At 43.7% G+C, this 25,627-nt stretch overlaps 1 protein-coding gene across 19 annotated transcripts in view; it reads left to right on the top strand.

Annotated features, from left to right (window-relative positions):
* Window positions 1-5,682: 5,682 nt before the first annotated feature.
* TCF7L2 (transcription factor 7 like 2) overlaps window positions 5,683-25,627 on the top strand; it is a 172,346-nt gene continuing 152,401 nt past the window's right edge. For 6 of the 19 annotated variants that reach the window (XM_064431341.1, XM_064431327.1, XM_064431331.1 and 3 more), the window contains exons 1-3: window positions 5,685-6,561; window positions 6,893-6,959; window positions 7,144-7,268. In XM_064431341.1, the coding sequence (XP_064287411.1) occupies window positions 6,373-6,561; window positions 6,893-6,959; window positions 7,144-7,268 (381 nt within the window). In that variant the 5' untranslated portion in view covers window positions 5,685-6,372. Of the gene's footprint in view, window positions 6,562-6,892; window positions 6,960-7,143; window positions 7,269-25,627 lie in introns of all 19 variants that reach the window. The other 13 variants (XM_064431329.1, XM_064431330.1, XM_064431328.1 and 10 more) reach the window with 6 other exon arrangements.

The raw sequence follows: 25,627 nt of genomic DNA on the forward strand, positions 1-25,627 counted from the left end.
GGCCTGTCCTCTTTGGCATTTGCAACAATTACCTGAAGGAGGTCTCATAACATTTGCAGAGGACATCAAATTGGACAGTCCAATTAATATGCTGTAGGGCAGAGCTGCTGTCCCCTGGGACCTGGAGAGGCTGGAGGAATGAGCCAACAGGAACATTATGAAATTCAGAAAGAATAAATGCAAAGTCCTAACTCACAGTTTTCTCATTTCTGTCCTTGAAGGCTTTTGAAACCTGACTGAACAAACCCCTCAACAAATGGATCTGAATTGAGAGCTAAAACATGTTTTGGGCAGGAGGCTGGAGTGAAGGCGTCTTCACATCCCTTCCAACACGAGTGGTTCTGTGATTGCTTGGTACGATCAAATAATCTTATGCTGTTGAACTTGATTGTTTTAAGAAGTTACTACCCCTGTGCTGACTATTGTCATCCATCAGCCAGAATCCCTGCAGCTGGAATGCAGCTGGCGCATGTTCATGTTCCTAGACCATTGCAAAACTAATCCCTTTTACCTCATATTGCAACAGACTACAAATGCATACACAGCTAATTACTGTGTGTCAGTTGAAAGGGCAGTTCTTTCTGGCCCAGGGCATGCTTGGGGCTTTCAGCTTGCTGGGTTCCTTGCCTACCACCATCTGCTCTCAGCCATGGTTCACCTACAACACCACCCTCACTGACACTGCATTAGTGCAAGCCAAATTATTACCACTGTATTTTCTGCATTACCATAATATGCACAAATTCTGGTGAGGGACCAGCAAAACCACCAAGAAAAAGAAGGCTCTTGCTCCAAAGCACTGACTGACTGCACAAGTGGGTGCTAGAGGCAGCAGGCAGAAGAAAGGGCCCAGGGAACCAGCCGGGCAGGGGTCTGCAAGCTCAGCCAGTGACATCTGGTCCTTCAATGCCAACCTGTATTCCTTAGACAGTGGAAGCACACTGCATTTGGCTAGGGCTTGGTGTGTGCCTGCGAGCGCATGCAGACATTATAGACCCCTACACTCACCCTTCCTGTGAAATTAGAGTGTTTTACAATGGTCTGCTTTGGTTGTTTTGGAAAACAGAGACACACAAATACAAATTTAAGGCGATTGGTTTCAAAGTGTCTACTTGTAACTAACCACGGCTAAACTTGCTGGTTTCACTTACTTGTTTGTGTTTGGGGTATTAGATACAGTCTGAGGCCATGGGCAGCTATATGGGTGCACCATATCTCTGCTGCACAAATAAATCAAACTAAAGCAGCCCAGTTCTTGTAGACTGACATTAGGATAAGTATATCTTAAGAAAGTTCTTATTCAGACTTGGCTTCAGGCAATAAAACGTCATAGATGTATAACTCTAGCGAGTGAAATTTCTAGGGAGCAAATTAGGCTAAAAACATCTTCTAGAGACAGCTAGAAAGGAATCAGACACCACCAGAAAATAAGGCAAGTTATGCAGTAAATGTTTCATTTATTGGATTTCTTCCATTACTATTAGGGTTAAAAGATGGGTTGTCAATAAAAATGGTATATTTATGGAGGCTCCGTATTTCAGAAGCCTATTTCTTGTCATTCACTCCTATAGTGCTTGATATCACCTCATGATAAAGTGTGAATAATCCCTGCATGAATGCATATTTCTACCCATTAACGATTTTATTATTTGACAGAATTATCTCTAACAAAAGCAAGTGGTACAGCTGTGGTTTAGGTGCTAAAAGGGAGGGATGTTCCTACTGAGCAATAGGCATGACTTGGGAAGCAGAGCATGGATTGAGAGCCATTAGGCTGTGTTATGAGCTTGAAAAACAATGCATGCAGTTTTTTGGAATTAATTTTCCAATGTTTCTCCATCAAATGAAGATAGAAAGTCCTCCTTTATCTAGTAGCACACAGTGACCTGGTCAGTATGTGTGACATCTAAAGCCACAAAGAAATCTGGCAGTAGCACCAGATCTGGCTGTTTGTTGATATTTTCCTGTTTAATAGGTTTCTTGAATTTTCACGTGTGCTTGTTTCAGTCAATGCAAATGACTGCAGACAGGAGCCATGGTTTCTGTGTTTTCATGCTGTCATTTCATCTGCCCTAGAAAAAATTTCCTCTCTTTGCTAACTCTGGAAGAGCCAGTACTGGTAAGACACTAGGCAGATGTGTTTGCTTCCAGTTATTGGAACCTTTTCAATATTGATTTTTTTTTTTTTTTTTTTTTTTTTGACATTCAGAGCAGATTTAATGATCCAAGATTATTTGTAAACATGCAGATTTCTTTGAGCTGTAGACTCAAATCCCAGCCTGGTCAACCAAAATCCTTTTATCTTTTCAAAATAAATAATTTGAGATTTACACATTGCAACCTACATTGGGACCTCTTGGACAAGACCGTGAAACCATATTCACACCAAATATGTAAACATTAGCCAGGAGATCCAGCTGGCATTTAGCAGGCCATATTTCTCCAATAAAGGCTTGGGCCTTTGGTGAGACATTCAAGACTCCAAAACATTCTTCATAAAACAGTAAATTTCCTTGGCTGCCCCATGTCAACCTCTTCCCTCTTCAGTTCATTGCACTGTGAGCTGTGAGGTGAACCTCACGTGCTTTTTCACTGCTGCCGTTCTACTGCAGGAGTGTCAGGACCAAACTGTTGGGCCAAAGTGTAAAATGGTGACGCCGTTGTCGGTCACCAAGCCCCACAGCTCAGCATTTGGTACAATTGTACCAAGTGGTGAGGGTTACAAAAGCTTGGAGAAAAGCACTTCCACTTCTTCATCTGTGCTAGAGGTCAGCTTTGGCAAGAAAGACATCTCCTGAATGGGGAGCACCTGGCTTTGTCTCTCCAGCTGTCACTTAAAATTGGGTATTCAAACAATAAGCTGCATTTCGTGACATGGACTAGCTTGAATTTTTTATTCTATTTTTTAATATTGCGCTTCTTTCACTGTTAAACACTATACTTTTTTTTTTTTTTAAATCCAAGGTACCATCTGAGAACCTACCACTCAACAGCTGCTATTGACCTCTGGAGAGCTCTCACTTCCCTGACTGTGAAACAAATTGCTACATAAGGAGAAATGATACAAATCACATGCACAAGCTATCCAAAGTGACTTGTACTACCTTCATTAAACCGGGTTGGTTCAGCAACCATCTACAATCCTTGGACTTCACAACCACACTAGCTCTGGGCTGCAGTTTGAAAACGAAGTTTGCAGAAGGAAGAACTTGATGAAAACTCGAGAGCAGTTTCCTGGCCCTTCACGGGACTCCTCTGAATCCACCATGGAGGCAAAACCCCAGCTGCAAAAATGTGCCCAGAAAACACCTTCCACAGTGGGGGCACAGTCCTTCCAGAGCCACCTTCCACACCCAGGACACCACTGGCACTGGGGCAAACAACACTGAGCTCCCTTCTAGCAGCACTTACTCGTGTGAGCAACACTGCTTGCACGAGCAGCCCGGGTGTGGCATCACCTCCACAAGTCACCTGTCAGGGATGTGACTCACCCCTGTGAGCCTCTACAGGATCAGGCCCTTCTTCTACAACCAGCTTTGGGCAACAACCGGCTCGGTCCTGCACACTAACTTTCGATGGTGCTTACTAAGTAGTTAGCAGCTACGCTGGGACTGAAGCAAAAGCATGCTTGTTTAAAGAAAAATCCATAGCAGATTGTAAAAAGATCTTGGAAAAACAAAACAAAACTGTGCAACTGTTTTTGTTCATTTGGATCAAATTATAGCACATGGCCCTGCAAAATAAATAGGAGTCTGTCACATTTGTATTTCTAATCTCACATTGTTTTGGGATATAAAGGCATTTAAAATCAAGGAGCAAACAAAAATGGAGAATATTTGTTAAGGCGTCAGTCTGCAAGGCACTAGTTTGCAGAGACAGTAAGTACATAATCAGGGGTAAATGGGGAGTGTGCATGCCCACAGACAGTTATTTAGTACAATTTCTGAAAGTAAAAAGCAAGTTAGTCAAAACACCAGTGGAAAAAGAAACTGTTCAATGCATTTGTACATTGGGTTAACAGTGAAGTATTTCATTAGTCATGTTTTCACTTGGTGTCTTAAAATAATCCCTTTTCTGTCTCCATATTCCCACTTAGACATTGTTCACAGACTTATTTATTTATGAAGTCTGAAGGTTAGTCCCTACCTGCTGAGACTAATTAGCCCTGTTCTTTGTGTCCTATGCAATCCTGTCTGATTAAATGTACACATTTGTTTTACTTCTTTTCATGCTTCCTTTCACTCTACTTCTGCTTTAGTGATTAATATTAAAGTTGTAAGTTGCAGTGATTTTTTTATTTCTATTTTGTCTGCATCTTTCCCTTTAGTATGCAAATTTCTATGTGAACTTTTTAATGCCTGAGAATTTGTGTTAGCCTTGTCGATCTCTGTATTATTATTTTTATTATTCTTTTTATAGAAGACAGTTTAGCTGAAACCCCCAAACTCTCTAAATATTGCATGACAAATTGGCTTTGTTTTGGAAACCCTATGTGCTGAATGACCCTTAGCATGAGCAGCAGGTTAGATTTCTGGAGGAATGTTTGGATTATTTAGTACAGCCTGTCCCTTGCTTTCAAACACCATTTCCATTAGGCAATTTACTAATTCCCATTGAAATTACTGTCTCCCCCCGCCCCCCTCCCCACTCCCCTCCTTTTGTTCCTTGCCCATGTTAAAGTTTCCAATTGACTCGTCCATTGTTACAATTTGTCACTGCTGGAAGATCAATTTGTTTCCCCTTCCCCTCGCCACGTTAGGTTCGGGGCACAGATGCGGGTTCTCGCCTCCGCAGGACTCCGCTCCCCGTTTTGCTGCCGTGCCCCCGCAGCCCCGGCCGGACCGCGGACCCCCCTTCTCTCGGATCCCCCCCCAGCAGCGGGATGTTTACGCCACCACAACTTTTCACTTCTGAAGTCTGGGAGTCCTTGATTCTCCGTCCTGCCATGCTAATTAACTTCTTAGCAGTCACATTCCTTTTCCTCCTCTCTCTCTCTTTTTTTTTTTTTTTTTTTTTTTACATCAAGGACCAGAAAACATTATGCCTTACTATAAGATAATTTGGAAATATCTGATCTTCAGCGAGTGATCTCACACATTTTCATCCTGCGTGTTATAACCATAATAAATGCAAAGACCAAGTGCTGCTAAAAAAAAAAAAAAAAGGCTTTTACTATATTCCAGTGTTTATTATGATTGGAGTTTCTTACCTCCAACGAGTGGCATGAAAAATGTTAACGGTTTAAAAAAAGCACCCACCGCACCACCCTGCCGTCACATGTACCCAAATAATAAGGGCACACAAACATCCTTCAGGAGAACCCGGGCTGCGGGGGGATGATATGTTTATTAATGTCCAGAATGTAAAAGTTGGCGCTCCCGGAGCGCGGAGTCAGGGACACCCGTTCGAGTGTTTTTCCCCTCGCTCCCCCCGTCCCGCAGCTCTGAGCTACGGCGCACAATTTTTAAATTTTTTTTTTTTTTTTTTTTTTTTTGGCCAACCTCTCCCCCCCTCCCTTTGCGTGCCGGCCCCCCCAGCGGCGCCCCCGCCCCCGCTGCCCTCCCCTCGCGCTCCCGCTCCCATGCCAAAAAGGATCATTGTTAGTTTCCTACTTCCCCCACCCTCCTCCTCCTCCCCCTCCCGCGCCCCAGACCTGTTTATTTATGCAGACGTCACCGGGGAGCCCCCGCCCTCTCCTGCATCTCATTAAGTGCCTGGTGTGTTTCTCGCTCCCTGTCAATAATCCCGGATCCCAGACTTCTCCGTTCCTCCGGATTTCGATCCCCCTTTTTCTATCTGTCAATCAGCGCCGCCTTTGAACTGAAAAGCTCTCAGTCCAACTTCAACTCACTCAAACCCGAGCGGCACAGGGTCCCCATATCCGCGGCGACTGCCCCCCCGTCACAGCTGACTTCTGGGCTTGGTTTGTTGCATTATTTTTTTTTTTAACCCCCCTCCCCCCCGCGCTGCTCCCCCCTCCCCACGGTTTATATATTTTTTATTATTATTAATTTTTCCGCGAGTGCGTGCGCGGGTGTGCGTGTGCGCGCAGTGCACGCCGAGCAGCTCCCGGGAAGAAAGAAAGAGAAAATCCCGAAGAAGGAAAGGAAGAAGCCTAAAGTCACTGGTGCAAAGGAGCAAAGAAGAGACATTTCCCTCCCCTCCTCCTCCCTCTTTTCCCCTCCCCAGGAGGAAAGAGAAGGGGAAAAAAAAGAAACTTTCACCTTGGACTCTTCTTTTTTTGGTGCAAACTTTCCCCCCCCCCTCTTCTTTTTCCTTTTTCCCCCCCATTCCCCTCCTTTTTTTTTTTCTTTTGTTTTTCCCCTTCCCCTTTTTGCAAAATTGCTGCTGGTGGGGTGAAGCAGGAGGAAAATGCCGCAGCTGAACGGCGGTGGAGGGGACGACCTGGGCGCCAACGATGAACTGATCTCTTTCAAAGACGAAGGGGAGCAGGAGGAGAAGATCTCCGAGAACTCCTCGGCGGAGAGGGATTTAGCTGATGTCAAGTCGTCTCTCGTCAATGAATCAGAAACGAATCAAAACAGCTCCTCAGACTCGGAGGTACGGGGGAAGCCCCCCGCGGGGCCGTTTCGGGGCGGCGGGCGGGCGGGCGGGGGCCGCGCTGTGCCCGGGGCCGCGCCGGGGCCGGGGCCGCCGCGCCGGGTCCCGCTCCCGCCGGCGCCCAACTTTCTCCGCGGCACCAACTTGTAACGATGCCTTCTGTTTTGTTCTGTTTGTCTCCCCTTCCACCTTCTCCCCGCACCTCTCCCTTCTTTTTCGCCTTTCATTCCTCCTCTTCTCCCTTCTCCCCCCCACGCCCCCAAAAACATCCTCCCCGCTCCAATCGCCCCCTTCCCCAACTGCCCCACGCCGACCCCCGGCTCGCTCCCAGGCGGAGCGGCGGCCCCCGCCTCGGTCCGAAACTTTCAGAGATAAATCCCGGGAAAGTTTAGAGGAAGGTGAGTACGCGGGCCCGGCCGGCACCGCCGCCCGCCCCGCACCGCCGCCCCTCCGCCGGGCGCCCGGCTCCTCTTTTGGGGACACTTGCTAAAAAAACTTTTCCTTCCCCCCTTCTCCTCCCTTCTCTTCCCCCTGTTGCCCCCTTCCTTCCCCGCTCCCGCTCGTGTCTCCCCGCCATGTTAGCTGCGAAGAGGCAAGATGGAGGGTTGTTTAAGGGCCCACCATACCCGGGTTATCCCTTTATAATGATCCCCGACCTCAGCAGCCCGTATCTGCCCAATGGATCGCTCTCTCCGACGGCGAGAACGGTAAGTGCCTTTTTTTTTTTTCTTCCCCCCTCTCTTTGCTCTCCCACCCCCCCGCTCCCTGCCCGGCTCCCGCCGCCGCCGCGCTCCCGGTGCCCCGCTCGCCCCGGCCCTGCCGCCGCCCCCTCCCCCGCGCCGCAAACTTTCCAAACTCCGCGGGCCGCGCCGGGAGGGGATTGTTTACACTTCGCCGTATTCCTTTTTATTTTTTTTCCCCTCGTTTATTTCTTGTCTCTTTCTTATTTGTTGTTATTTTTCTTGTTACTTTCAGTTTTGTGGACGATTTTTTTTTTTGAGCCCTTGTAACCTCCGCTGCGAGGGGGGGTGGGGAAGGAAAAAAAGCAAACAAATTCCAAACAACACCTATTTGAGCCTCAAAACAAAACTGGAAACAAATTTTTAAAAACCCAAGAAGTTTGGGTTTGGGGTTATTTTCACACCCCCCCCCCCCCCCGCCCCTTTCCCTTCTCTCCCATCTCCTCTCCCCTTCCTTGGGGAGGGGAGTTATTTTCTCCCGGCCGAGCCTGCGATCCGCTCCTCCAAACTCCTCGTTTTCCATGGTGATCCGTCGCCTTCTGCCCTCCTCCGTGGCGGCTGGGCCGGCTCCCCCTCCCCTTTCCTCCCCCTTAACCCTCTCCTGCCCTCGCCCGCCCCGGCCTGCGGGAGCGGCGATTTCATTGTGCCCCTCCGGGCCGCGGGTGCCGCGAGTTGTGCCCGGGCTCAGCCCGCTCCGGCCGGCCCGATCCGCGCCCCGCGGCGTGCGGGGGCCGAGCGCGCTGCCCTGCCCGCCGGGGCCGGGCCCGGGAGCGGCTCCGTCCCGCTGCGGAGCGGGGGGAGCCGCGCTCGGGGCGCAGGGCTGAGTCCGGAAACAACTCGCCTGGCTTGGCTCTGGCAGCAGCAACAGCAGCGCAAAAAATAATCAGACAAGTCGAGCAAAATTCCTCTTGGAAGTATGCTGGCAGGAAAACAGTTTGCTGAAAGCGTCCGGTTTTTTGTTGTTGGGTTTTTTTGCCTTTTTTTTTTTTTTTTTTTTTTACCCCCAGCTCGGGGTTCACTAGCAGGGGTGCAGGTTTGCGTGTGCCTGCAGCTAGAGCGAGGTTTAGCCCAGATCCCAGGAAACTTTGGGGTCTGCTGGTGGGTTTGTAGTCCCAGCTGTTTTCCCCGCTCGTAATGTCACCCACGGTGTGCTCTACTCTGACATCAGATTTCTCAAGTGTCACCTTTCCTTTCCTTTTTTAAAGAGTTTAAAAAATTTTTCATTTTGAATGGGTAAATCCACTGGGACTTCCAAACACCACGGATTCCTACCGATGGCTTTAGCGTTGCTGTTTTGTTTCTTCTGGGTGTTTCTGAGTCTGAAGCGTTCCCACCATCACCATGTGTGTTTATACACTTTTTTTTTTCCTTGTGGTAACACGAGATAGCGATTTACAATAATAGATCTACTGTTGGGTAGATGTTGAAGCCGTACTAATGACTGAGGGCTTGGACAACTTCAGTATATCAGATCTACAAGTGTTTTAAAGCATTAAAATATTAAACATCGGGTCAGTCTTGTTTTCACTTAGTAAAACGTCAGTAGACACAGATTAGTAAATGTAGAGTGACAGGGAGGTTGAGAGGAAGGTTTTCTGACTTTGCATATGTTTAGGGCTGTGGCAGAGTTTTATTTTGGAAGCTTGTGAGGTTCTTTTTGTGAGGAGGTGATTTCTGGGACAGTAGCAGAGGGGTGACTGCAGTTTGCAATTGTAATGATGGGGAGGGGAATTCAGGGGCTGAATGCATTATATTTTTTCTTTTGAATATGGTCGCCCACATGTATATGGATGATGGTGATAAATTCCAAATTCCATAAGTACCGGAATCCAGATGGCAAAACAATCTTTGTTCCAAATCACTTTGTTACGAATTGTGAAGCTTTGTGTTCCTTTTTTTTTCCCCTCGTTTTTTACCTTCAATGCATTCCACTGCTCCAAGTGCTGGCTAATCGGAAGCACACCTCTGCTGCCTTTTTCTTAAAGCATTTTTTTTACAACAGCTCCAGCTCTTTTTTCCTCATTACCTTTATTACAGATCCCTTTTCCCTTAGCATGTGGGGTAGGATCCTTCAGCAGTTAGCTCTCCTGGAGCATTGCTCCCCTTGCTCCCCCACCGTTAAAAAAGGCCTCCATAGGAATGCTGGGTTCCTGTGAATTAAAGGTGCTGTACAAAAGCTTACAGGTTGGTTTATTGTTGGTATAGCAGGTGGCCTGCTTGTGTTATCAGATGAATTCTGAAAGGATATTTCCACACTCAATAGGCAATTTTCTTATTTCCACATCCAGGCTCCAGCAACCTTCTCCTATCTTCTTAACCTTATTCTTTCACATTCCGTATGCTTGTTTGTTTGCCTGCCACTTAATTATAGCCAGGAAAAATTAAAGTTGTTTATTTAGGCCTGAGAACAGAATATTATAAAGATTCAGCGGGATAGCTGTTGTCTGTCACACACTATTTTTAGGTGGATTCTAGTTCTCTGCTGTACCAGCTTTCAATTCCAGATGAACTAGATCTTTCTCTTTGATTTTATTTTATTTTTAAATATGCGTTGGAAAGGTATAGATGGTTCTGCATAATTACGAATTTTATTTTTATTTATGTAGTTTTTCCTGGAGCCATATTTGTTGAGTGTCAGAGCATGCAAGGTAAAGAGGTGATGCAGATACGTAGCAAAAATTGTTTTTCTTTTCCTTTTGCTGTTGTACAGTCTTAAAAGTCTGTGGGTGTGGTTTTTTTGTTGTGGTTTTTTTTTTTCCTGGAATTTTTTTTTTGTTGCTTTATTTGGGGGTGGAGTGGGATTATTGTGTTTTTTAAATGTACCTGTAATTGTCTGTTCAAGAGCAAACTTGTGGGCAGCAATTTCTCCTTTACTGCTTCAGGAATGTGAAGAATTATGAAGCATCATAAAATCTGCTTATGAGGAGTAATCTTTTCTCAAGGATAATGCTTTAAATACTGCAAAATCTTTATCAAGGTTGATAGGAATAATTTTATTTTTACAAATCAAAGATTTTTTTGCATGCTAACCTTGCTATTGATAGAATACTGTGGTGTGCTTATGAGAATAGATGTTATTAAGTAGAGGTCTAGTCAAATAGTGATGAAGTGACGCATCTGAGAGCACCAGTTCCATCCCTGCACTTGTGGAGGGACTGGGCTGGCTGCATGTTATGGATAATAAAGGAGACTGTTTTCCTTTCAGAGTTGGAAAACATAGAAGTGGTGTACTTGATTTTTAGCTTAAATTTGGAGCTTGGTTAATGCTTTTGGTAAGCAAATAGATGCAGTGTAATGTGAGAAAGCCCTGCTGGCGGATGCTCTTATTTTTACTAGTGCTGTTGCATCTTCCTTTCCCTAAGTTGTTGCTGGCTGAGTGGGACTGTAGGGATAAGCTTATGTTTGGCCCCGAAGTTTGGGAGTTTGGAATAGCTGTGGGGGAGAGCAGCCCTATCGCCTTGATTTTTATGTTTAGGAGGAAACACTTTTTGTTAATTGCCTTGAGAAATTGACGGTTTTCTTTATCTACTGAATCAAACAATGTAATCCTTCGCAATACAAAAGCTTTAGTCCTTGGGGTGTGAAGGGTTAATGGTGGTCCTTTTTTTTTCCCCTCCCTCCAATTGTTTTGACAACACTTTTCAAAGTGTGACATTCCAAGCCCTTGCAATACAATGTAATATTACTGTAATTACACAGGTCATTACATTTTAAATAGAGAACAATAAAATGCTTATCGCCCTGAAAAAGAACAGGTGTTCTTGCCCTTCTTTGGTGTTTATGCTAATTGTTTTTCATCTCCTTCAGAAATATTTATGGCCGGAGTGTTAAGGTTTCAGTCTCGCTGTGACAATATTAATTCTTTACTAATCTTTATGGTTGAGGTTTAATGTCTGCAGTATGGATTATAGTATTAATGTCCACCAACTAGTTTAATAATGTAGATACAACTTAATATGTCAGCACTTTGGTACTTTATGATACAGAGCTATTCAGTGGAGAGTGAATTATTTGCTTTGTTTAAAAAAAAAATGAATGGACATGCTTTTAATAAAGTTTCTGGACTTGTGTAAAAACAAGCTGTTAAATAAGAACTGATGATCCTGTGGTGTAAATCAAATGGAGCCTCCATAAAAGAAACTTTCCTCGTGCTTAATTAGGTAGATTGCTGAATCACTCTGCTATAGCATTAGCATAGCTGGTATACAGTGGCAAACAGACTGTGTTTGTTAACTTCCTTGCAGTAAAGAAGCTGATTTATTTTTAATGCTATGCTTTTTTTCTTTTTTATTTTTCTTTCTTCTTTTTCCTTTTTTTATTTTTTTCCTTGATAAGATTTTATTCTGGAGCAAATGCTGCATTGCTTACTCCATCAGTTTCTCTTCAGGGGGCTATGAAAATTAGTTAGAGAAAAGTTTCATGTTTCTGGGACCTTGCAAAACAATATAATGCAGTACTGTTACTTGAGTGTACAGGATAATTGCAGGACTGCACTTCATTAAAAATAATATTTGCTTTGGAAATCGAACAATTTTAATAGGTGCACCAGTGGCTGATCTGGAGTGAAAAAAATACAGTAGATGCCTTTCCAGGTTTTTTGAATGCATTCATACAGCGACTGAGGATGTTGAATAGGGTGGTGTGGTTTATTTTTTCCCTTCTTCCCCTTCATTTTTTGTTCAAGTAAGTATGTGCTGATTTGTCAGCTGAAGATGGAGGGGGGGAAGGAATATGTTGCAGCTTTCACTGGCGCTTGTAAACCAGAATGTAGGTAAAAATGTTTTAAATTTGTCAGGACTTTCATGAGTGGGCCCCAAAATCAGATAAAAAATGTGGTGTAGAGAAACAGGACAGCTGCAGATTTTTTGTGTGGACGTGTGTTTCTGTACCATGACTAAAAACTCTAAGGACCTTTTCCCAGCTGTCTGGGAGTTATGTGGAAGTTGGATTATTGGCAGTTAAGCATGAGACAACCTGGATTTAGCAAATGCTCTCCTACACAGGAAGCAGATGACATTATCCTGGGGGAAGGGAGGAGATCCTTCTCCAGGCACAGCCTGGGGGGAGACGCCTGCTCCCCCCAGCCTCAGAGCAGCCAAAAATGAGGGCTGGAGATAGGCACGTAGAAATATAACAGCGGTCAGGTTGTCAGCTTGGGTTTTTTTCAGGGCTTTTTGGTGAAATCAGACACTTTCCTTGCACATTGGGGCTGTTGTGAGAAGTTCTGCTTTGCAGGGAGTTGTGAGGTTTGGGGGGATGTTTAAAGCTGTGTTCCCTGGGTGTCTCCTTAGTCCCATGTCCTGGCAAATATGTAAGCAAGCCTTAAAACTTTGACTTTTAATTGGGCACATTTGTGAAGGAAATGGTTAATTTTACAACCAAAGGCAAACTTGCACCTCGACAGGTCTGCTGAAAGAAATGTGCCACAGTCGTTTGCTGGCAAGCACGGCAGGGTCATAAATCCACGGGGTTTATTTACAGCCTATAACACTTACGAATGTTAAGATATTTGACGCCACGCTGGCCTTATAATATCCAAGGTCCACAGACACTGGCAGTGGGTCAAATTTCTTTCACTAATTATAAGCAATGAGAGATGAAGTGTGGTGCTGGGGGTGTGTGGGGGAGATATGGAAATCCTTTCTCTCCCCACCTAAAAGCGAAGGATATTTCTGCCGCTCCTCCCAACTGCTGGTTTATGTTTGTGCTGTTTTTTTGTTACGTAGGCTCCGAAGTTTATAATTAACGCTTGTGGTGCTGTAGAGGCTGGGCAGTGGGTGATGCAGCCAGGATGAAGGAGGGGAGAAGTTTAGCACAGCTCGTGTCCTTTACAGAGGTCTCAGCAGTATTGTGCAGTATTTCCTAGATACCGGCACAAGCAAACATTTAAAGACAGATGACACCTGGAAATGTCCTTTAATTTTCTCACACACCGCTGAGGTGGGGGCGAAAGAAAATCTGCCTCGGGTTTTGTGCAGAAGGAGGATGCTTGGAAATACAGATATTAGACTGGTTTGTGTGTACAAAACAGGGCCTCTTAGAAAGCAGCAAAAGCCCACGTTAAGGGAAAACATGCGCTGAATGAATGAAGATGTTGAGGTCAGAGGCAGTTTTTAGGGGAGAAGCCCTGTGTCCTGCTGGAAGGGACAATGTGGGATGGACGTGTAGGTCAGCGTGGAGGGGAGCAGGGGGACGTGCACGGGGTGGTGTTTTGGGAGGGGTTAACTGGGGGGAGGCACTGCGAGAGCAGGGGGGCCACTGGAGAGTAATTGGAGGACAAAGGAGGGATGTTGGAGCGGGAGGAGAAATTGTAGAAACTTGGGGGGGGGGGGGCGGGGGGGAAACGCCAGTATTTGAATGGATGGTTGGAGGGGAAGCTTGGGATCTAGGGATTGACTCTTAAGTGTCAGGAGAGTCTGGGGCCCGAGAAGAAACAGTGCTTGGCTCAGCGGAGCTCCTTGTTCTCGGCTCACTCCCCATTACACACGCTTTGCTGGAGTGGACAGTCAGATTTGAAGTGCTGCTGTCCTGTCTGTGCTTGGGTGTGTGTGTGTGTGTTTTAACAAGATAATGTGATTACTCAAATATGCCTAGGTGTTACTTTTAGCTTCAATTTCTCCAGCAGTTGATTTCAGGTTCCCCCTAGGTTACTGTTGTGCTTGGAGACTAATTTAACAAAAAGACAGGGTTATGTGTGTGGTGGAAAGCTGCACTCCTTTAGCCATATGTTTTTCTTCTAGAGCCATGTAAAGCCTGACTTAAAAAAAAAAAAAAAAGACGGGGCTGTCAATTCGGCTCTTCCACAAATAGCTGTACAGTTTTGTTGAAGGTTTTATGCATTTCCCTAATCAATGGAGCGCTGTGACTTATTAGCCCCCAGGGACAGATCCAAATCCCCCAGCACTGCTCTGCAAAGCTGGTGTGGTATCGTACCTTTTTAACAGGTTATCAACAAGGATGTTCCTCTCATTCCCAAGATGCCTCCCACCCCCTCCAGCATCTCCCCCCTGTGATTCTTTCCGGCAAAAATCTGTTCAGTCTCACGCCTTTGTTTTAGGTTGGCTAAACCCTCGACCCTTATTCTTTGTGGGGTCACGCTCAGGCAACTGGGCAGTGCTGAATGAGTTAAGTCGCTGGCTGAAGTTTGGCTTCATGCAACTAAATTTGAGGCCTGGTAGGCATTAGCAGGGCACAGCACATTTACAGAGCTTAATTAGTACGCGCTGTAATTGTTCATGGTCTGCCAGAAGGAGTAATGTTCAGGAAAAGTGGAGTCGTTCTTCTGCAGTCTTTAGTTTTAAAACGATAAATCACTTGCATATTTGTGCAGTGATTCAAATGGAGCTGAGACCTCTCCATCTCAACATGTGGTAAATTGTAAAGTCAATGAATTGCAGATGTAGGGTACAGCAGATTCTCTAAGAAAATGCAGAATGAATGGGAACGGGCGATGCTATAAATACGTACTGAGAAGATAACTGGATTTCAGCTTGCTGTGCCAAATATGATAAAATAAAGATATTAGAAATTTTGTTCTAAATGTATTTATTTTAAACATCTTTAAACTAAGTGTAGGGGTACCATGTTACTTCACTTAATGAGGTTTTTATTAATGTTCCAGAACAATGGGTTTCATATGGAAATGCGCGTGATAGCCATATTAATATAAATTAATTCATCATGGGTAATACTGTAGCTGTTACTGGAGGAGTTTATAGTGCTGGGACACTTTAAAGTGTGGCTGCAGCAACTTACAAGAAATGTTGTGGTAGAGGATGCCTCTATATCCTAGTTGAGGGAGGTACTAGGATTGCTATGTATCTCACCATAGCATTTTGTATCTGCCTGTGATTCCTTCCACCTTCAGAGAGACTTTGGGTGCAGTAATCCAACAGCCTAGAGCCTATTTTAAAAAGGCAAAACACAAACAAAACTGTGCTGTATAGATTGACATCATAAATGCTTCATATTGTTTCTTTTGCTTTTTTTTTTTCAATGCGGAGAATGTGTGTCACTCTTACTGCTGTGAAATCTTGTCTTCCTTGGGCTTGGTCCAAGATCCATTGAAGTCAGTGGAAAAAAGGCTTCTATTAATAACGAAGGGCTTTGCATCAGGCCCCGTGTGTCTTGAACCAATGGCCAAGTTCTTCAAAAGTGGATGAAGGCATTGAGAATGCCAAGCTCAACTAAATATGATATTGATGTATAGCTCCTTCATCATAGTCTTTTGCTCCTGGAGGAGGGCGGGTGGGGGAAGTCAAGTTACATTTCCAGTGGTGCGTTCTTGAATGAGCTCCTGCTTCTGCAGTATTTCCCACAGAAGTGTGGAGCACCCTGGCAGGATCAGGGTTGGGTCCGAGGCTGTGCTGCATGTCAGTTCTGCTTTTCTAATATGAGTAGGTGGATTTGTATGGAAGTTGTAAAAGTTAATGATTGTTCTCTGACTCATATGCTGCTGGCTTCAGCAAAGAAGAAATGATGACAGGAAAATGATAGAAATTATAGGAGCCAAGTAGGCTTTGAGTGGAGAATGGATTTATGTTGTTTGAAATGCCTTTGCTGCTTGGTGAAGGAAGTGCAAGGAGGGAGAAGATGGGAGGGCAATTTCTTTTTTGGGTCAGATGTTTTGGGTAACAAACTCCTGCAGGCATTCAGCTAGGGAGTGAGGCTGAATTCAGGAGGAGCTCTTGTTGGACCATTTGTGCTTCCTACTGGACACAATTAGTCCTGCCTAACTGTTCTCCCCTCTTGGCAGAACAGGTTTTAGTGCCCTAGGCTCCATGGGAATTACAATTGCATGCCTATGGCTGCCAAGTGTGAATATATAAATGTGCTCAACTTGTGTGTATCTCACAGCTTTGTAGGTCTTTCCAAACTATCTGTGGCATGAAAGATGCTGTATACAACAAAATCATTCTCTTCTGTTTAATTCACTACTGGTGGTGATGCAGCAGAGACACCAAAAAAAAAAAAAAAGAAGGAAAAAGAAACAGTCCAAAAGGAGGATGTGGGAAGTAATAAAGTAATAGAAATTGCCAATCTTAAAATACTGCAAAAGGACATTCTGGGGAATATGAGAGATTCTTGGATGTTGATACAATAGAAGCAAATTGCCCTATTTTAAGAAAAGGAAAAATAGAGCAAGAAAAGGTGGAGGCGTACCTCTTGGAGCACATCCGAACTCCCACAGGAGTCAGTGACTCCTTAAATGATGATCTGGAAAAGTCTGAGACTATAGGCTTTTCTGTTCTGGAGAAAAGCTGCTACATTGATTCCTGTTTTTAACTGATAGTAATATTTAATAAAGGTTCTCTTGGAACTGCTTTAAACCCTAGCCTGAATAATTTTAACTTGGTTAAATGAGTGAACTGGTTTGGGAGCATAGACAGTAAGAGGTTTGCATTGGTTTAATTAGATTTAAGAGATTTATAAAAGCAGGACCACTACTCTGACATAGGCAAGGTCTGGAAGTCGGCGTATAGAGGATGCATTGATCTACACCCAGGCTGAACAGACAGCTATTGAAACTGCTCTATTATAAATGTTTGCCAATATTAAAGACTCCAAGGGAAGGGATGACCTTGAATGAACACATCAGAAGAATAAGATGGCAGTCAGTGTTTCTGTCTTTGTTTTCTATGGGGCATTTGCAGGAAGGTTTTCTCCCTTTCCAGACAGACAACTATAATCTGTAACTCCTCTGAAAGTTCTTTGAGATTTTTATTATTATTAACCAAATGTCTCAGTTTACTTCAATCCCTGTTACAATCCCATGGGATTTTTATTAATTCTTAAACTACATCATAAAATGTAGCTTAAATAATGTCTGTGTAAATTAAAAGAGTTACTTACAGGATCTAGTCACAAACATAACTGCTGCATTGGTCACAAACCATTGTGTAAAGAGTATCCACAGAGCTTATTTTATCTGGATAGCAGCTAAATATCTTTACAATCCCTAGGGTTATTAAAGGCCAAGTGCTTGGTGTATGTAGTTAGTTTATTTTCCCTTGTATTCTGTTGCTCGACTAATACTTGAAAGTACTTTGTTTTTAATTTCATAAAAGTGAAATTAAATTTAATAAATATGGAATGAAAGAGTGAAAAGTAGAACCTGGGTGTCAGCGGGTGGTTGTAAATGGGAAGTAGTAAGTTGCTGTGCTGCTGGTGTGCCCAAATGTGGGCATTGGACTGGCTACACAGGTACATCTGTGTATATGCATGCGATGTATATTATCCTTGAACACATTCTTGGTTATCAGGTGTCTATTCAATTTTAATTGACAATATGAGATTCCTGTGGTTGCTCTGTGCACAGATTGCCTTGGGGCTCTACAGGGTTTGTGGGAAGAAAAGCCTTGACAAGTTTCCATTAAGCCCTGAATCAGGCAGTTGGAAAAGAGGAGAATGAAAGGAGCTGAAAAGAGGGACAACTTGTTAGTGTTGCATTCTGCGTTTGCAACGAGAAACCTCTTTTAGACAAGAGTGGTTCTCAGGCCAAGAATTTCAAACTCGCGGAGAAACCTGTCCAGAGCACAAAAGTTGTTTGAACGGGGTGCAGAATTGTCACAGTAATTAGAGCAATCTCCGTTTACTGAGTGGCAGCCTTTATAAAGGACAGGGGATAAAGGGTTCAAATTCATCTTTCTCTCTCCGATTCACTTCTGATGAACTGCCTCTGTGTATGTATGTGTATATGAAGGAGTGTGTGTGTGTGGCCACATTTTCAGCTACTCATCATTTGATTGTCCCTGTTTAAAAAGAAGGACTTAGGTTTCTTCTTCCTGCCTTCAATGGCATTTTTAGGCATTTTGCTTTTATTTTTATTTTATTTTTTGTTGGTTGGTTGTTTTTTGTTTTTTTTTTTTTTTTTTTTTTTGGTGCTGTCATTTGATTTACCAGAATAAGAGGATGCCTGGGAAAATGCACTTGTACTGTGGCAGAGAGGGGTCCCCAAATATTTCTCAGTTGATTTCTGCTCTTAGTCGTGCCTGTTTGACTCTTAGGAGCAGCCCCATTATTTTTAAAAGGATTACTTGTGGAAGCAAGAAAAGTGAATGGGTAAGGCTTGGGCCCTTAAAGTTTATTCTCTTGCTGCTGCAAGGTCTGTCCAGAACTACTGAATCAGCTGGAGTTTTGCCATTGCTCTTATTAGGAGAAGGATCAGGCCCGTGGATTACACGAGACTGAGTCTTGTGAACAAGCCAAATAAAACTGTTAAAATCAGGATTGTTTTTGTGCACGATGCAGGAGTGTCTGGAGGACTCGGTCTGGGCTCCTCTTGGTCAGCCACTGCACAGATAAAAATGGGAGTGAATGAGTGAGTGAGCAGTGTGGGTGTTCTTGCCCAAGGAAGAACATGTGACTGCTGAATTTCCTGTATGCCTTTGCTTCTAAAGAAAAGAAAATACCAAGATCCTTGAGTTTAAGTAATCATCCTGGGTGTAATGTTGGTAATTTCGATTCCATTTAAATAGGCTGCTTAGGTCCTGTGATTGCCTTTTATTTGTTATCCCCAAAACAATGTAGAATCTCTAAGGTTTGGAGCTGGCAACCTTGGCTAATTTACTTAATCATTTAATCAGTGTTATGTTTCTCGCCTTCATTCCCCTCTACATCTGAATGCAGAGGGAGGGACAGAGGAGCCATTTAGGCTGATGTCTTCAGCCTGTCTGGTGTTTCTCTGTGTCACATTGCCTTGAAGGCCTCTGGGCATGGCTGGTCAGGTGTTTGTGGGCACCCTGAGTGCTGTGTGTCTCCTCCCCTCTTCTCTTCTGGAGACCTGGGATCAGCCAGCAAATGTGCTGAATTCCTGAGGTATGGATGGACCAGGGAGTAAAGGAAGATCTTGTTGCTGATTATGGATACAATTTTTACAGTCATGACTATTTAACAATGTATCTCAGAGATCATGTGTTCTTGTGTATTTGATTTTTTTTTTCCCTTCATCCCTCTTCAATTACTTTCCACTTAATGGTGGTGATGAAGAATTTGGCTGGATCTCTTATGTTTTAGCAAAAATCAGCCTTCTTTTTCACATAGCTGTACCCTAACATTAAAAATGATAAAAAAATTACTTGTCTTGCAGCTTGCATTTCAAAAATGTCTATTAATGTTCAGCAGCATGTGCTCCTCTAGTTGCCTCATCTGTGAGCATGGTGTGTGAACATGGCAGGGCTTTCTGATCATGGGGAAGCTGCCTTGGAGTAGCAAAGAGGAGTTGCGAGACGTCAGTTTTCCTGGAAGCAATGCTGAATTGCTTCTGTTGGAGCACAGAGTGGGGTTTGTGTGTTGGACAATGCCATAGTCAGGTTGAACAGTGTCTCCATTTTTAGATGGTGCTATTTTGTCTCAACTATTGATGGTTTGCAGACCAATTGTGATGTCTACCATCCTGAAAGAGTACCAGTGTGGTACTAATTGTACCAGGACCAATTGTTGTTGAGAATGTACTTGTTGCAAATGATGGACCTCTCTCAAACGTGGCTTTCTCAGTCTTAGCCCTTGTCCATTATTTTCTCAGCTGGCAATTAATTTCTTGATTTGGTAACTTGTCAGTAGTGGGCATATCTTCAGTGTTAAGTTCTCTGTAGTAATTCTGCATCACTGAGGTGTAATTGCTGGCCCTATAGAGTCATCAATCTCATTTGTTTGCCAGCTGGATAACATTTCCCATTAGACTGTTGTGACTAAGTTATCCATCACAACAAAGCCCAACCAGGCCTACAGTCCATGTCCTGGCTGTGGCTTGGTGCATGGAGAAAGAGGGCTGGAGGAAGCTGATTTGAAGTGGTGGTTGCAAGCCAGAGCTCATGACAGCAACAGAAAGCTTTTATTTGATTTTACAGTTGTGTAAAATCCAGCTCAGCCTGGAAGAGCAGCTGTAAAGTTTAGTTCAGGTGGCAACACAAAGCAACTGATGTCCTTGTTGTGTGACATTTCCTCAGTCCTGCTTTTCTGCCTGGCCCTGTTTTGCTTCTCTGCCTGCTGTTGGAGTTGTTTCTGACTGGAGAAGCAGTTTGGAGGTGCTTCCCTTCCTGGGAGCTGGTGGTGCAAAGCTCTGGTCCTGCACATGCTCTGGACTTGTCTCCATACCAGCTCTCTGAGGAATTGTCTTCATCCCAGCTGGGTCTGTGCTTTTGGCCTTGTAGGATCATGGCCTAAGTGATCCCATGAGGAAGTTTATGAAGTTTATTTTGGATGCAAAATACTTTGTGGAGCAGGGAGAATGCTAAAGAGAATACTGAAAAAATGGTGCAAATGAGAAGCAACTTCTTCATTTATACTCGGTGCTATTGCTCTGGTTTGTGGATCTAAGTAGAAAATGGGCAGTATTTGGAAATCTCCTGAGTTTCCTGCCAGCATCTGCACATGCCTCAATACCTTTGAAATTTGATTTTGTCAGTTTTTTTTTCCCTGCTACTTGAATATGTTTGTTGATGCCACAAGGAGTGAGCTGAAGTCTCACTTTTTTTTTCTTTTTTTTTTCTCTGCTATTGGAATTGTTTGTTAAATTCTAATTACAGGGCTTGTTCTACACCTGTACAAACCCACAGCCATTGTTAAGGGAATAATTTGAGGACAATGGGGTTAACGCAGGTGTACACAAGTGCAGAATTTGGATTGCAAAGTCTTTTTTATTACTCTGTGTGCATAAGAAAGAGAAAAGAATTCAGTTTAATTTTCTGATCCTAGAAAAATTTTGTAGGACAAGGATTTGGAGGAAGAGTAAATGGGGAGGGGAATAAATGTCTGGACATGTTCTGACACGGCACTGAATGCATATGAAATGGAAAGTTAAAAGGAAATAAACACTACACTCCTCTTTCCTCCCTACCTCACCCTCATACCACTTTCATGGAGTCACTTTCCAAGGTATAGCTGCACGAGGTGGTTGGTAATGATCTTGCACCCTGATTGTCTTCAGAGTGATCACATCTCAGCCTGAATGTTTGCGTGGAGCTGAGGTGCTGGGACACTGTGGTGGTTTGTGGTGCCAGCAATCACCAACCCCAGCTGCAGCAATCACCAACCCCAACTGATACCATCAGCAAGTTGCATTAGGTCTGTGTTCACGTGGGTATGCTGTGTTTGGTAGGAGCTCAGTCAAGGCAGTTGGGATATGTGGCTCCCAAGATGATTTTCCTCTGAAGCTGAAGGTGTGTGTAGTTTCCAAAGGTGATTTGCTGTCTCATGCCTGCAGAGTCACCTTCAGAGATGGCAAGAACATCGAAACAGCCAGGAGCATGAAGTGCTAGTCCCTAGTGTTGATACACAGTTGTGTGTAACTTCCTGGTTATCTGACAGATATTTTTGGGTAGTTCCAGTAATGGCTAAAAGAGGTTCTTGCAGAATGAAAGCCAAGATCCATGTTCTTGCTATCAAAAGTGGTTGTAACTTGAGATTGGTTTCTTAGAGTTTCATCTTATTTCAGTTTCTTTCCTACTCTTGGGAGTTCCTCCAGGCACAGGTCAAACTTTCTCTATTACATTAAGTACTCTGTGCATTTGGGGTACAATAAACTAATAAGCAGGAATGATGGTTAGTGATTAGATAAATGTTCAGATCAGTTTATCCTCTCAGTAGTTCTCCTGTTAGAATTAATCCTCACTGCTACAAATAGGTTTGGTATTTGGCATTTCAGTTCATGTAGGAGGGGAGAAAAAGGCTGTTGCCTGTGAAATGGTTCAGAAGTGACTTGCTGTTCTTTTTCAAGGAGTAATAACTCAGCTGAGTAGCACAACAAGAGGCTCGGGTATGGGACTATTTGATCAAGAGAGAAATCAGTAGTTGCCGCTCTTGGTTATGCACCAAAGGAGTTGTGGTTGTACCTCTGCTTGGAGGAGGATGAGTTATCCTCCAAACAATGTCAGGCAGCCTGGCTTATACTGGGGAAACAATCAGAGTTCTTTATTAAAGGCTAATATGAAGCTACGGAAAGAAATATTTCTCATGATTTGAGGCTGTCTGGAAAGTGGCTAAAAATAGTCCTTCAGCAATGTGCCATGGTTTGAACCATTAGAGATACGTATTTTTCTTTGGTGGGTGTTGTAACCTTCTCCTGCCAAAGAGTGTAGTTGCAGTAGGATAATGTGTAGTGATTTGTCTTAAAACTTTAAGAAGATTAACCTCTGAATTGCAAACTGTTGAGGTGATCTTATTTCTGGCAGGTGGTGTAAGTTAGTAGTTATGGTGATTCTTTGCCTTTGCAGTTCTGTGGATTTTACTGAAACAAGTTAGTCTTGTTATCCAAGTAGATGGAGGAAATTAATTAAAAAAAATTAATGTTCTCTTTTTGTATAAACTGACCTAACAGAAGATGAAACTGGTGTTGGTTTGGCTTTCCTCAGTTGTTTACCAATATAGATTGCATTAGTTTCTGCTCTTTGCACCCATTTCTTTGTTACTTTCAGAGTTATGTACCTGCCTTGGAAGTTTGTATCTTTTGGCCCGTTCCATGCTGTATACAACAACAGCAACTAAATGACTTTTTGAGCTACTAAATGACTTTCTTTCTGCTACTGTAGTAAGGTTTGTCCCTTTACTGGAAATGCTTGAGCAGGCAAGGTGGGCACTGGGTGGCATCTTGTTCTCTCTGACCTGGACAAAGACTCAGGTCCAGTTTCAGCTGATTGTTCAGGGAAAAACCAGGGGAATGTGGCCTCCTGTGATGAATGGGCCTCCTGTGCTGAAAAAAGCCAAGGAGTGATGTCCTATTAGATGACAAAGCCACAGGAGCAGTTGTGTTGTTAACATGTGGTGTTATTTGAGTGCTTTTACAGCTTCAAGGAACACTGCCCACCCAAACTGAGGCCCAGATTTCAGATTTAATTTATACTTTTGGGCCTGCAGAGCCTGGCAGAGTGGTTCATCCAAGAATTGCAGTAGAAATACTTGGTTTTAATCAACTGAGCACATCAATGTAGTCATAGGTACCAACATCTTGTAACAGTTGGAAATGGGAGAGGAACTACCTCTGAACTAAAGTGAAGCTGGCTTTTTTGTAGTGTTTTGGATGGCTTAACAGCTACAAATTTATGAAGATATAATTAGCTACTTTTCAGGGTAATGGTTCATTTTCAGCATAAACTTCTCTTTAAAAGCTTCAATAAATGTTTGCAGATTTTATACAAGTAGTACTTAAAAACTGCTATAAGCCTTGAAAATATTTAAATACAGCTAATTATGAACCAGGGGTTTAGTACAGAAATCTGGAAGAGATTGATAGGAAACCATTAATATCTGTTATAAATTAAAATAGTGTGTTAATATCAACATCTATAATCTATGTAACACCAATATTTATACTATTATTTTAATACTGTTATATACATACATATTTAATATATGTAAACACACATGTATGTATTTTAAGTATATATTGAGATTTCTTTCTCTGCAAACTTGAGGTCATGGCAACATTTGGGGATCAAGTACATTATTATTTTCTAGTTGTTTTGGAGGATTATTTGTAGGGGAGGACCTGCCTGTCTGTGTGTGAGAACAAGCACTGCCATTAGGTGCTGTGCTCAGTGGACACTCTCTGTATGAATAAGCTGTGTGGTTTCCTCCAAATCACCTGAAATTAGGCCATTTGAAGACAGGACTGGCAGCATTGCTTGGCCATCTCAGGCCATGGGCATGACTCTGTGACTAGGCAGCATTGCTTTCTGACTCAAGGTTGTGAAGGTGGGTGCTTATGTGGGAGAACACAGGCACTTCTTACATAAGCAGAGATTAGTCCACTACACACATTCTTCTGGATTCGTGGTAAGCTGGGCTGTGCTCCTCCAAAGTCCTCCTTCAGCTGCAGTTACCATCACGCTGTGATCCACTGACAGCTGGAACTTCAGAGGTAGTTGGCTGCTGGGACTTGTCATGCACAGAAGTTGTCGACACTGTGGCTTGGTGCTGGCTTGTGGGACAACACAGCTTGGTGGTGACTTGGCCCTGTAGGACGGTCTGTGTGATGCTTTTGGATGTGCCCTGTGCCCAGGAGTTCTGTGTGCTCATGGTGGCTTCCCAGGGGTCATAGGGCAGCAGAGTGGTCCTGGCTGGGAAAATGCTGCTTGATTTGTTATTCCTTGAATAAATGTGTCCTTTAAGCCAAAGTGCTTGTGCTGTGTGTGCGTCCTGCTCTTGAGGGAAGTTGACACCCAGGGAGGATTGCCACAGCCCTGGGGAAGGGGACTGCACTGCAGGCTGAGCTTCAAGCTCAAGTTCAGTGCAGCCACAACCCTTTATGAGAGATCCTGATGGGCCCATGATATTTAGATATGCCTCTGGTAATATAATCAGCTGCCACCCACCACTCAGCTTCTAAGCTGATCCTAAAATAACCTTTGGTAGAATGACACATGTGAAGCTTCTCTCTGCTCCAGTTTAATCTCCTGTACACAGTCCCAGTGTAATGTTTATATGACAGTCATAAGGAAGGCTCTGTAGATGTATCCAGACCTTTTATGAGAGCATGACACGACATCATTTATCTCCCTTCTCCTTGACGTCCTTGTCTCTGCTTTCAGTTTTGAAATTAGAAGTGGTGTGGACCTGCCCCATCTCATGGATGGGGTGTGAGCTTCCACTTTTCCAACTTGCTGAGTGCTCAGTGTTCTTTCTGAGGACACATGGTTTGGACTTTCCCTTTTTTCCCCTGCTGATCTTTCACAAGAGTAACAAACCACGAACGGATGTTAATGGCTCCATGCATGGATTATATATATGTGTGCATATATAGGCTGTCTGGTTCCTGAGAAGACTTTATTGGCATAAATTTGGAATATTTACAAGTGGCAAATTCACTGGTGAGATTATGCAGCCCAGACTAAATGAGCTCTGAAGGGCATTTATAACACCTTCAGACAAACCAGCCTTTTTGTTTACAGCAAAGAGGTTTATATGTGTGTGTGTGCATGCATATATATATAATTTTAAATAAAAGTATGTGTCTCTGCCTTTTTTTCTTTCTCTGAAATACAGAAGTAGCATTAATATTTCTGCTGCTGGCTGTCCATAAAAAAACACAGCAACCCTGGAATGATAGGGGAGCTGTCATGTGAGTGCAGTGTGGGAATGTCTGCAATTAAGGCCACTTTTATAAAGTGACATTCCAAGGTGGTCGGCCAGGCCCCCTGGAAGCTCCTGAGGGACTGTAGGTAGTGGTGAGGTTTCCTGTGTGCTTTGCTGGGGTTTGAGGGGCATCTTCCCCAGCTGGGTGGTGAAATGCAGCTTCTTGGGCCAACCTTCGTAACGCTTTGGACTCGCAGTGCTCACAGAGGGCACACAAGAAATGTATCTTGAAATCCTTTGTTTTCTTTGGCCAACAG

Source organism: Passer domesticus, chromosome 8 (genome assembly GCF_036417665.1).
Source record: "Passer domesticus isolate bPasDom1 chromosome 8, bPasDom1.hap1, whole genome shotgun sequence".
Taxonomy (NCBI): domain Eukaryota; kingdom Metazoa; phylum Chordata; class Aves; order Passeriformes; family Passeridae; genus Passer; species Passer domesticus.